The sequence below is a fragment of the Amia ocellicauda genome, chromosome 21 (assembly GCF_036373705.1).
Source record: "Amia ocellicauda isolate fAmiCal2 chromosome 21, fAmiCal2.hap1, whole genome shotgun sequence".
In the NCBI taxonomy this organism is placed as follows: Eukaryota; Metazoa; Chordata; class Actinopteri; order Amiiformes; family Amiidae; genus Amia; species Amia ocellicauda.
The window spans coordinates 14,219,717-14,232,039 of record NC_089870.1 but is presented as its reverse complement, the minus strand read 5'-3'; the positions used below and the strand labels follow the sequence as shown (position 1 = coordinate 14,232,039).

The 12,323-nt window shown below is 41.3% G+C and overlaps 1 protein-coding gene across 3 annotated transcripts; it reads left to right on the top strand.

Moving 5' to 3' along the window:
• Positions 1-471: 471 nt before the first annotated feature.
• On the top strand, positions 472-12,039 carry mok (MOK protein kinase). 3 transcript variants are annotated; one of them, XM_066694627.1, is made up of 12 exons: positions 472-1,212; positions 2,270-2,384; positions 3,165-3,254; positions 3,648-3,718; positions 5,817-5,895; positions 6,328-6,376; positions 6,786-6,964; positions 9,154-9,255; positions 9,547-9,720; positions 9,886-10,009; positions 10,587-10,784; positions 11,193-12,039. In XM_066694627.1, the coding sequence occupies exons 1-12, from the start codon at positions 1,104-1,106 to the stop codon at positions 11,268-11,270; spliced, it is 1,368 nt and encodes a 455-aa protein (XP_066550724.1). In that variant the 5' UTR covers positions 472-1,103; the 3' UTR covers positions 11,271-12,039. The 3 variants fall into 3 exon arrangements, with proteins under 3 accessions (XP_066550724.1, XP_066550723.1, XP_066550725.1); XM_066694626.1 differs by having other exon boundaries at positions 11,190-12,039; XM_066694628.1 differs by lacking the exon at positions 472-1,212 and adding an exon at positions 1,501-2,035 and having other exon boundaries at positions 11,190-12,039.
• Positions 12,040-12,323: the final 284 nt, after the last annotated feature.

The following is a 12,323-nucleotide window of genomic DNA, read 5'->3' as shown; positions in this document are numbered from 1 at the left end:
CGCGGCGGAGGCGCATCCTCAGCCGGGCGCGGTGGCGTGCGCCTGTAATCCCAGCTGCCGGGAGGCTGAGGCTGGCGGATCGCTTGAGCGCAGGGGCTCTGAGCTGCAGCGGACTATGCCGATCGGGTGTCCGCACTAAGCTCGGTATCGATATGGTGCTCCTGGGGGAGCCCGGGGTCACCAGGTCGCCTAAGGAGGGGTGAACCGGCCCAGGTCGGAAACGGAGCAGGTCAAAGCCCCCGTGCCGGGCAGTAGTGGGGTTGCGCCTGTGAATAGACGCTGCAGGTTAGCCTGGGCAATACAGTGGGACCCAGTCTTTTTCTCATGTGTTATAATCAAATGATTTTAGTGCATGTATAGAGAGAGATATAGGTATGGACTTAGATACCGTAATACAATTTTTGTTTAGAATAATATACCTTTTGTCATCAAATAGCCTATATGAGACACCATCAGGGTTTGTGCTGAAATATTTGTGGGGAAAAAACACCTCATAATGGTCAAACCTTCCACATTCCTGTTCCCAGGTGCTGTTACACAGAAAGGGCTATAGGGGGTGCTATTGCACAACCAGCTATACCCGCAGTCTGGAAACAAATACAGTTACAAATGTAGCGACTTTCATATAAGGGAGAGTAAAGACGATACATTGGTTCAAACAGGTGTTGCCAATGTGTCGAACTGATTGCTGCAATGTCTCAGGACAGTTGGGTCTGTGTTTAATATGATTATAGTGCGTATTGATTAAAACAGCTGAGCTCCATCCCCAAAGCCATTTTCTTGCTGTTTCCGATCCAGTGACGCACCCCGCTGCCTAGTGCCCGAGGGCGTGTGTTTACTTGTTGTGTATGCCCAAGAAAAGTCCATCACTTTTCCTGCCAACTCCGGTGTGGTTGTTTGACACTTCACTGCACTGAGTTTGATTGCATTTTTGATTTTGATTTGTAAATGTATGCTAAGGAAAGGAAAAGGCTTTTGTTTAAGGTCCTGAATTCATTTCTTTTCTGTTTTTCTTCCCCCATTTTGATTGGAATGGAGTACAATGAATAATCAAAGGGACACATTCCATCTGTCGGTCCAAGAACAGAAGCAACGATGTCAAAATGGCAAACGTGGTGGACCTGCTGAAATATGGACATTTGCCCGACAAGCGCCGGTACACCTCGAACAGGCCAACGGGCTCTAACCTGAGCGCAACTCTCAGAAACAGAGGTGAGAGGAGAGTCAGCCCTGGCCCTGGGTTTATTACTTCTTTAAAATAAAATGATATCCTATGTTAGTTAGTCTCAAACCGAACCACTGCCCTGCTACTTTTTATTCCAACCGAACGCTCAATTTAGTTGAACCCTTAATTGAACTAACAGCTCAATTGAGAGGTCAATTAAGCAATTAAGAGGGGTTCGTCAAGGGTGTTCCCATGACCGCTTTGAAAACCTTGGTCCTGGCCGTTGTTAATTGAAGGAAGCAATAATCTACACATCCTAAATGTTAGCAGAGATATGAAATGTATTGCTTCACTTTAGGTCAGTTAACGTGCGTTTGATGAAGAAGGCGGAATTGTGTGTCTGTTTGTTTTAGCAATAATTGATAGAACGTTGGTTAGATCATATTGTACATGTTTTTAATAAGCACTCGCAATCGTGGAGAATGCCATGCAAAACCTTCTTTAAACCGCAATAATCCAACAAAGAAGACGGGAATTCATGAGAAGAGCTGGCGAGCAGCGCTCAGGACGCGGGGGAAACGGACACCGCACATCCTACACGTGTGCACCGCAGTCCGGCCGCCGGCACCGGGGGACGGGTCCGGTTTCAGCGCCTGATCCGCCGCCGAGGTCAAAGTTGAGGCGTGCCCGGTTGCCAGGGAGAGGGCAGTAACATGGCGAGAGTGAAAAAGCGAGTGCCGATCAAAGACAGAGATGCATGTTTTCCCTCTTTCATGTCACGCTTTGCGATGGCAACACAATGGTTGGTTTAACGCTGTATGCTATGGGCTTGTACGACGTGCCTTTTTGGATCCCAGTGAAGAATGGACAGTAAGTTCCACCCATTTGGCCGATTAGTTCGTTTCCCCCGTTTGACTGGGTCCGCAGTCTTTCGGGGGGTAAATCATAGTTGTGCACGGAAACTCGTTATTATGATGTGTGCTCTTTGTAATGGGACAGGACAGGGCTTAATGCTCTTGTATTATCTCTGACGGCGATCTTTTTATTGTATTTTAAGTTTAATTTGTTCATGTCCATCTTGGTTTGCTTGCTTGTTGTTTTTAGACTACAGGATAATACACAAATTAGGTGAAGGGACGTTTTCTGAGGTGGTTAAAACCCAAAGTCTTAAGGATGGCAGTTACTATGCCTGCAAGACCATGAAACAGCCCCTAGAAAGGTAAGTCAATGCATGCATACGTGTTTATTGGTGAGGGTGCTCAGTTGTGCTTGAACTGAAAGAGGCTGGTGTGTGTGTGTGTTTACACCTGTAACTGGAGGCGGCAGCATGTCTCTTCACCATGAGGTTTCCTGTAATGACATCCGTGACATCATGGCCTGCTGCTGACCTTGTGGACAGGGGTCAGCCTTCTGACACATGCTTCTACAAACACAGATGTAAAAAAAAAAAACCAAGCAGATTAAATATCAAGGCTTTGAATGAATTCTCCATAAGAAAGCTCCTCTAGCCTAGCAGGAAATGTGACAACATCCTTCTTCTTCAGGACAGCTTTTTGTATTTTTGTGATATACATTTGTTGTAATGGTTTGTATAGTGTAGGACCCTTATGAAAACATCCTACAGTATTCCTGGAGGTGTTGTTTGTGTCCTTCAGGAATTGTACAGGTGCCCTGCAGGAATTGTAGTTGACCTGCAGGGAAATGATCTGAAAATCGTGTAGGATTTCCTGCAGGATTTTTTGTATAAGGGCAATACAAAGATCGGTTTAAAACTTCCAGGTTTCTAGTGAATATAAACACCCTAGGTAATCTATTTGCCCTTTAGAATACACTTTGCATACATTTACGAGCTTTAGACCTACACATGGCAAAATGGAAAATTAATTTTGATCCACAGTTGGTGCAATTATGTTGCTGCAAACATTAAACGGGGCTTGATCCCTCATGGTTGGCTTAATTCTCGCTCAGAACAGCTTTTAATTTTCTGCCTGTCACTCAGCCTGGAGCAGGCGAACAACCTGCGTGAAGTCCAGGCGATGAAGCGGCTGAGCCCACACCCAAACATCCTGCAGCTGCATGAGCTCATTTTGTAAGTAGTCTGCACACTCCACAGCTTGCAATGAAATAGACTTCTTCCAAAAACTGAAACCGTTTCAGATTGTCTTTCTGGTCACTAGAATATACTACCAAGTCCGCTTTAATGGTAAACCATTACGAATTCCTGTAATACAATTTCAGCATCTAAAAAGAGATGAGATTTTGTGACACAATGATTTTCTCGGTTCCTAAGTGGAAAATGGGATTGTCTTGATTACAATCCTGCAATTTCCACATGTTGGTATGAACAATGTGCTATAAGTAGGTGCATATGCTTTTTTACTTCACAAGCATGTGAGGGTACACATTGTGGTAAGCTAAAAGTGATTTACATGGGTTTGTTTTTTCTTAGATCATAGTATTCCCTTCTATGTCTCTTGTTTAGTGATAAAAAGACGGGCTCCCTTTCCCTAATATGTGAACTTATGGACATGAACATCTATGAGTTAATACGAGGTCAGTAAGAACGTTTTTCACTGTGTTGCTGTCTCTCTTCAATAATTTCTTAGCTTTGCTGGGAATTGCAATCATGACTTCAGCGTGGTATTGCTGTGTGTGTGTACTGTGTTGCTGAAAGGCATGAATCTAGTTTTATTTATCGACGCTCTTTATGTGATCAAGTCCTTGTATGTTATTGCAACCCATCACAGTAAAGTCAGACTTTAATAGAGAAAGTGTTAAACACACTTAATTAGCTTCCTGCACCATTTACTTTAATGGAAGTGAAGCGTTTGCATTGCAACATCTTTATGTCTCTATACAGAGCTCGCATCAACATTAATGAGGGGCAACTGTAGTTTAAATTATACCTTATTAAAAAGCACAACTTTTTTAGAGACTGGGTGAGTGTTATGAACTCATTTTTATTTCAGGGAGTATATGAGGTGTTGTGCCTGTATTTATACGATTTATAAATGGTTCAAATAATAATGAAAAATCCAAAACTAAATCTTTCATAAGGAGGAGCAGAGGATTATAAACTGGATGCTGTTTTCTACATAACTACACTAAAGTTCCTGTCTTATTAAATGAAAAACACATGAACCGATGGATAAAGTGGCATAATGCAGGCTGCTAATTAGCAATTTAATTTTATCACAACTTCCATTTACTCAGGGACTGGCTGATGAATTTATATAAGAATGTGACATTTCTGTCAGGTGTAACAATTTGCTCTTATTGTATAAAGTAAATCTTAGTGGAATGTCAAACTTGTCAGACATTTCTTGGGTGAAACTGGATAAATAGACCTAACTTGTTAACACCTCCCCCACAGATATATACAGTGAGGGAAAAAAGTATTTGATCCCCTGCTGATTTTGTACGTTTGCCCACTGACAAAGAAATGATCAGTCTATCATTTTAATGGTAGGTGTATTTTAACAGTGAGAGACAGAATAACAGCAAAAAAATCCAGAAAATGCGTTTTTCTGGATTTTTTTGTTATTATTCTGTCTCTCACTGTTAAAATACACCTACCATTAAAATGATAGACTGATCATTTCTTTGTCAGTGGGCAAACGTACAAAATCAGCAGGGGATCAAATACTTTTTTCCCCCCACTGTGTGTGTGTATGTGTATATATATATATATACTTTATGAAAACAAAACTTTTTTTTCTAAAACTAGTATTCTGCAGTGGGGGTGGACATATATATTTACTAAACTGTCTCTTTGAGTTTGATAAAGAGGTATTCTTGTCATGGGCTGCCTTTTATAGATTATATGACATCACTTTAGCGGAAAGGGTTGGCTCTCAATTGCAGGAGAACAGCTGTGGAATCAGAGCTGTGTATAGCCGATGGCAATTGGAGGGGGAAAAAACAAGACCTCACAATAAAACCTGTCTAGCCTGATTCACCTGTGCTTGGGTAGGGCCAGTATCCTCTGTTACAGAATACAAAGGATGAGGATAAGGACTGAGCTGTGTACTCTTAAACACTTGACCAGTAAAGGTACATTGGCTCATTGTGCAGGGAGATCACTTTCAATTGCATTCACTCAGAGCCCTCTGAAACAATACATTATTGGCAGGTAAATTATATATTGCATTTCCTACATTTAACCTGAAGCCTAACATAGCCATCTCAGCACTGAAACACAACTGTGAAACTACACCAGACTTCTGTGCCACTCCATGTCACCCATCACAAACCCTGTGGGATAAAGATCTTTGTACACCGTCAATCACCACAGGGATCTTTATTTTACACTTGTGCCAGGTGCATTAGACCGTACCGTATTTCCATGGGTGTCACACATGGAGGTGATTTCTGCAAAGTTTCCATGACTTTAAACAAAATGTCCAGAAAAGATACATGAATGTTGATCAACACTTGTGTTCTCAGCCACAGTACAGCTTCACCAATCTCAGAAACACGTGATGCGCTATCAAAGCTGCTTAGCATATACAGGCACAAGAAATACTCTCTGGATTGTCACTGCAGTGCCCAGGGGATTCTGATCGTATTAAAGCACACAACATGTTATTGTCAGTACCGACTCCTTTCATTCTGCTGTGCTACGAAACATAGTGCTTGATTCTAATTTCAGGAAGGCGCCATCCACTGCCAGAGAGTAAAGTAAGGAGCTACATGTACCAGCTGTGCAAGTCCTTGGATCACATGCACAGGTAAGCATCCCGTCGAACCATTTAAAGAGATGTTTTATTACGGATTCAGATGACAACTACCAGCTTTCTTTGGAAGATGTGGTCTGGAATTCACACACTGGCTGTCTGTTTCGTCTCCATGCTACAGATCGTTAGCTCCGTGCTTCATTGTCCTCTGGGTTTCCAGTGAAACAAGCTGCCAAGATAAAATGTTTCCTGGTCAGCTCTATAGATACATTATAAAGCAACATGTTTGCCTTTGTGAGATTATGCGTTCAATGTTTCATTGGTGTGTACTTTCATTATCTATGGAATATTTAACATCGTGTCAACTGTCAAGCTTATGTTTTCTGATTCAGTCACTGGTAACCTTGTTTAGGGGCGAGAAAAAAAAGTTTGCGACTGCTTTAGTACACAAAAGCGTGAGATCGTTGTGACCTTCTCTTGTTCCAGAAATGGGATCTTTCATCGAGATGTTAAGCCTGAAAACATCTTAATCAGGGTAAGTGGGATCAACTGTCCTGACTTAAGCAAAGATGAACAATTGGATCTCTTCCACAGCTTGTTGGAGCCAGCAAGAAACATTTTTTTGTTTTGTTAAATTAAAGTATGATGCATTATGTGCTCTGTACTACTGTCAGCACAGCAAATAATGGAATGTATAAGGAAGGGGTTTGATATTAGGAATTAAGAAACTCCTTGTTATTCAAAGCAGTAACTACATATAAAACATACTCCTCTCTAAGATAGACTGTATACTAATTACATGAGTAATAAAGTTTCTCTCTCCCTTGCATTGGTTTCACCTTAAAGCAATTTCAACGTGCATTTTTGAAAGACAATTCTGTACACGTTGGATGCATAAAACCCGTCTAAATCCCTGAATGAGCTGGTTTCCTCTGGGCCAGCAGAAAGACACGCTGAAGCTGGCGGACTTTGGCTCGTGCCGGAGCGTGTACTCCAAGCCGCCCTACACAGAGTACATCTCTACGCGCTGGTACCGAGCTCCCGAGTGCCTTCTCACCGACGGCTACTACTCCTACAAGATGGATGTGTGGAGTGTCGGCTGCGTCTTCTTTGAAATCATCAGGTGACTGAACACTTTGCCGTTTACCTTGGAAATTTAATTCAGTAGTCATTTTGATGGTTTTGTAATGGTAGGCAACAAGGATGCTTATAAGCTTATAATGTATGAGCAATAAAGGAAGGCAGACTATGACGAACCTTCTAAGATGAGGCTTGTTTTAAGCCATTCTGAAGCTACATTCTTTTTGAGCACAATACTGACTCAAAACAGGGATGGTGTAAATCTTGATGTTTTTTTAAATTTATATACACTCACCTAAAGGATTATTAGGAACACCTGTTCAATTTCTCATTAATGCAATTATCTAACCAACCAATCACATGGCAGTTGCTTCAATGCATTTAGGGGTGTGGTCCTGGTCAAGACAATCTCCTGAACTCCAAACTGAATGTCTGAATGGGAAAGAAAGGTGATTTAAGCAATTTTGAGCGTGGCATGGTTGTTGGTGCCAGACGGGCCGGTCTGAGTATTTCACAATCTGCTCAGTTACTGGGATTTTCACGCACAACCATTTCTAGGGTTTACAAAGAATGGTGTGAAAAGGGAAAAACATCCAGTATGCGGCAGTCCTGTGGGCGAAAATGCCTTGTTGATGCTAGAGGTCAGAGGAGAATGGGCCGACTGATTCAAGCTGATAGAAGAGCAACTTTGACTGAAATAACCACTCGTTACAACCGAGGTATGCAGCAAAGCATTTGTGAAGCCACAACACGTACAACCTTGAGGCGGATGGGCTACAACAGCAGAAGACCCCACCGGGTACCACTCATCTCCACTACAAATAGGAAAAAGAGGCTACAATTTGCACAAGCTCACCAAAATTGGACAGTTGAAGACTGGAAAAATGTTGCCTGGTCTGATGAGTCTCGATTTCTGTTGAGACATTCAGATGGTAGAGTCAGAATTTGGCGTAAACAGAATGAGAACATGGATCCATCATGCCTTGTTACCACTGTGCAGGCTGGTGGTGGTGGTGTAATGGTGTGGGGGATGTTTTCTTGGCACACTTTAGGCCCCTTAGTGCCAATTGGGCATCGTTTAAATGCCACGGCCTACCTGAGCATTGTTTCTGACCATGTCCATCCCTTTATGACCACCATGTACCCATCCTCCGATGGCTACTTCCAGCAGGATAATGCACCATGTCACAAAGGTCGAATCATTTCAAATTGGTTTCTTGAACATGACAATGAGTTCACTGTACTAAACTGGCCCCCACAGTCACCAGATCTCAACCCAATAGAGCATCTTTGGGATGTGGTGGAACGGGAGCTTCGTGCCCCGGATGTGCATCCCACAAATCTCCATCAACTGCAAGATGCTATCCTATCAATATGGGCCAACATTTCTAAAGAATGCTTTCAGCACCTTGTTGAATCAATGCCACGTAGAATTAAGGCAGTTCTGAAGGCGAAAGGGGGTCAAACACAGTATTAGTATGGTGTTCCTAATAATCCTTTAGGTGAGTGTATATATATGTGTATATATATAGTATTTTTATATTAAATTTATATATATATATATATATATATATATATAAATTTAATATAAAAATACATTTGTGAAATCATGGCCTCTTTTCTTCAAGTCTTGATATATAAAAACATGTTCTTTAAAATCACCCAACCACCGAATTCCATTCACGTTCTACAAATATACTCGGAGGCATCTCTAAAAATAAATAAATAAATAACCCAAGTGTTTGAAGCTGGGTGATCAACCAAAAGCATAGCAACTCCACTGGGCACTGCAACAAATTCTTTTGACAAAAGCTCTTTCCGGCTGCTTCCCTTATGTAACTGTCAGTGAGGAGGCCTGATGGGGAATTCCTGCACACTAATTACATTTTATGTGAGGAGACCACTTTTAAGCTGGCCATTGTCTTCAGCACATCATGTAATTCACTTGCGGTCATATAAGCAATAATGAGTCTTAGAATTCTGCACAAATAAGAGAACCTTGGCCAAAAAAATTGTGCTGCAAATAACAGTTAGCAGGGAATCATACTTTCATTTATAGTTTAATTTAATAGATGTTTGACAATGCCAGCTGCAGGCAAGGCCATAATTGAAAAATAAATAAAAATTAAGTTTGACAAATATTCCATTCCCTACTGTCAAGCTCCTTATTAATGTATCCTGTTGCTGTAAATTCATCTTTAATTCACATTTAATTATGGTTGCCTTTTGCAGCTTCAGCCCTCTTTTCCCGGGCTGCAATGAGTTAGATCAGGTTTCCAAAATCCACGATGTCTTGGGCTCACCTGACAATGATCTTCTTCGGAAGTTCAAAAAGTAAGTTGTATTTGTGGGGCTGCAAACATTGTTATTCCATACATCCGTACTTTTAGTGTGGGGAAAAGTATGCGTATTCTGTGCTTACTTTCAGTAATTTGTAGTCTATTTAGTGTATTTTACAGATGCATTTTAGTTCAGATGATGCTTAGTCTTAAGATTTTTTGTAAAAGCATGCTGAGCCTAAGAACTCTGAACCCGAGCTTATAAGCTACACAGCACACTGTACTCTCATTAGCACATATGCAAGTGGTTTCCCTGTTAATAATAAAACCAAAAAATAATGCACAGGTCCAGAGCGATGCACTTTGACTTTCCTCCCAAGAAAGGCTGTGGGATCTCTCAGCTGATCCCACAGTGCTCTCCCAGTGGCCTGTCCCTGATGTACGAGATGCTGGAGTACGACCCTGATGAGAGGATCAGCTCAAAGGCCGCCCTGCAGCACCCTTACTTCAAGGAGCTCCGGTGAGCCTGTCCTCCTCACCGCAGTGCACTGGCACAAGCAAACTGTGTCAAATTGAACTACATTTTGTGTAATTCAGTAGAACTGTACCTTCATTCTCATCTCCCGAACATCCTCCTCCGATGACTTCAGTCTGACTGTGGGTCTGCACTCTTCTGTTTTCACAGAGTGGCTGAGAAGCAAGCTGCCACCCTGCGCAGAGCCATCGGGACAGTGGAGGGAGCAGAGGACAGCGGGACGCCCAACTCTGTCGACAACCTGTGGCGCATCGCAAGGCAAGGGAGGAGACAGGTAGGACCCAGCATCACGACGGAGAGAACAAGTTCCAATAAAATTCAAGCTACACAGCTGTAGACTAGGGTGTGCACCACCTTTAAAATTAACAGTAATAGACCAAATTATTATTCAGAGACAAAATCAATTGAATCACTGAAAAATGTAATTACATTATGCACATATTTTGGTAGCTAAAAGGCCAAATTCTAAAAAGGTTGAGCACGTTATGTCCAAGACTATAAATGGTAGCACAGACAAGAATTCTATTTATCTGGGATTATCATATGGAGCTGTGGCTTAATGAGCTCAATTACAGCTAGCTTCTGGTCCTAGGAAAATAACAAGGCCTGGAGAATGTCATAAGGTAACAGTGTCGAACTGGGAGGTCGTGTGGAAGCTCGGATATGGAAATTAAATGGTTCATTTAACAGTGATATACATCTCTCTTAGAATGGAAACCCAATCTCTATGTTAATCAAATATCTACCCCTTGTAAATAATGTACCGACCGTGTGCCTGTATGTATTTCTTCTACCATTTTATTTTCCTCCATATAGCTACCACTGCTTGCTTTTTTTTTTTTTTTTTTTAGCAACATGTTAAGCATCTTGCAGATCCCAGCATAAGACGGAATGGGCCACCTTATCCAGTTGAATTACCAAAGCTGAATGTGGTTGTACCTGTGCCTAAAATAGCCTCGTACCCCATCACCTCTCTGCCTTCAATCATCGCACACAATACATCGCTTCCAGCATTGAAGGCAAACAAATACCAGGGGAAAATAACAAAGGTACGTTTCCCATGGATAAATGAAAACCCTTTCACACTGCATGGCGCAGTACTCCCCAACAGCCAGAGGTGGCAAATTCAACTTGTTCAGTTGCAACACAGCAGATTTTGACATTTCTTCTTACTCCCCTCCCCCTGTCTTTTATGTATTATTTCTACATGATTTATAAATGAAGACTCTCTGGTATCACTTTGATAGAAAGATTATAATCTTAATGCTACATCAACTAGATAAATGTATTTAATGATTTTACCACTGGTTGCATCTGGATTACAAGCAAACATTATGCATTATTTGCAAGGTCTTAATTTAGCTGCAGGAAACCGCACTCTGCTATGGGAGGGATAGAGCAGTTGCACTCAAAGATGGCTGCAGACTAGTAGTTTGTTTTCCCTCCCCTCCCAGCAGCCCAGCAATGAGCCACATCATCAGCCTTTCAAGAGCTACCACATCCCGCCCCTGGACAGGAAAGGCAGGGGCTACTGAAGATGATCACCGGGCCAAAGGGCTCCTCTTCTCGCTGCCCTGGAGGAACAGCTGCTGACTCAAGCTCTTCTCCAGTCCTCCACACGAGAACACAATAAACCCGACTTTAATTACTCCAGTTCACAATAATAAGAAGAGGTTCAGTAACACAGAATATAGCTAAACGACTGAAACTGTTAAAATCATGTTAATTAAAAATAATATATATATTCCAAGTAGAATTATTGCCCCAGCCCCCCCTCCATTCAAGACTCAATCATAAACATGAAATGGTGCTGATGAACACACAGACCAGGTTACAGCATGTGATGCTTTCATCCTTGTGGTAAATGCAGAATACAATAAGGGTACATACCCCATACCCATCTTTAACAATACAAAAAAACAGTACGTATTGTGACCTTTATGAACACTGGCAGCACATTTTCCAGTGGCTAGACTTTCGTATTTCATCGTACACTATACTTGCTTTGGTTATCCCCCAGATCGTTTAATACTCATTATAACGCCCTGGAAAGTGTTGCAGGAGGATGCAGTGCCACATGAATTTCTCTTGACCTCTGTAATAAGGAGCTCTGCAAAATTATATACATGCAAAATAACTTTGGTTTGAATAGTTTAAGCATAACCATTCTATAACAGGGACAAGATCTAAGACTTTTGCATTTGTTTTGACTTGCTATAAAGATCAATTTTGTGATTATTTATAACTGCTTAGCATGCTTTATTCAATGTTTGTGGGACTCATGAATAATCTATATATATATATATATATATATATATATATATATATATATATATATATATATATATATTTGTAATTATAAAAGTAAAATATTTTTCTTACCTGTATTTCATTTCATTTTCTTCCGCATGCAGTTTATAAAATAACACTGCAGTAATATATTCCCTGGATTTACCCATCATACACTGAACATCATTATCTTTGTAATATTACCATGTTTCCCCATCAGCTTTCATTTGCTTTTTTATTATTAATTTTTTGGTAACCTGGGAAGCAGAATTACAGAGAAAAAAGCTGCTAGATCTGGA

What these genes read in the sequence shown, in the direction of transcription:
- mok (XM_066694626.1), top strand. Translation starts at nt 1,104, where the DNA reads ATGGCAAACGTGGTGGACCTGCTGAAATATGGACATTTGCCCGACAAG. An exon ending in TCCTTGGATCACATGCACAG is followed by an intron (nt 5,896 to 6,327) that starts GTAAGCATCCCG and finishes CTCTTGTTCCAG; the next exon opens with AAATGGGATCTTTCATCGAG. An exon ending in CAAGGCAAGGGAGGAGACAG is followed by an intron (nt 10,010 to 10,586) that starts GTAGGACCCAGC and finishes TTTTTTTTTTAG; the next exon opens with CAACATGTTAAGCATCTTGC.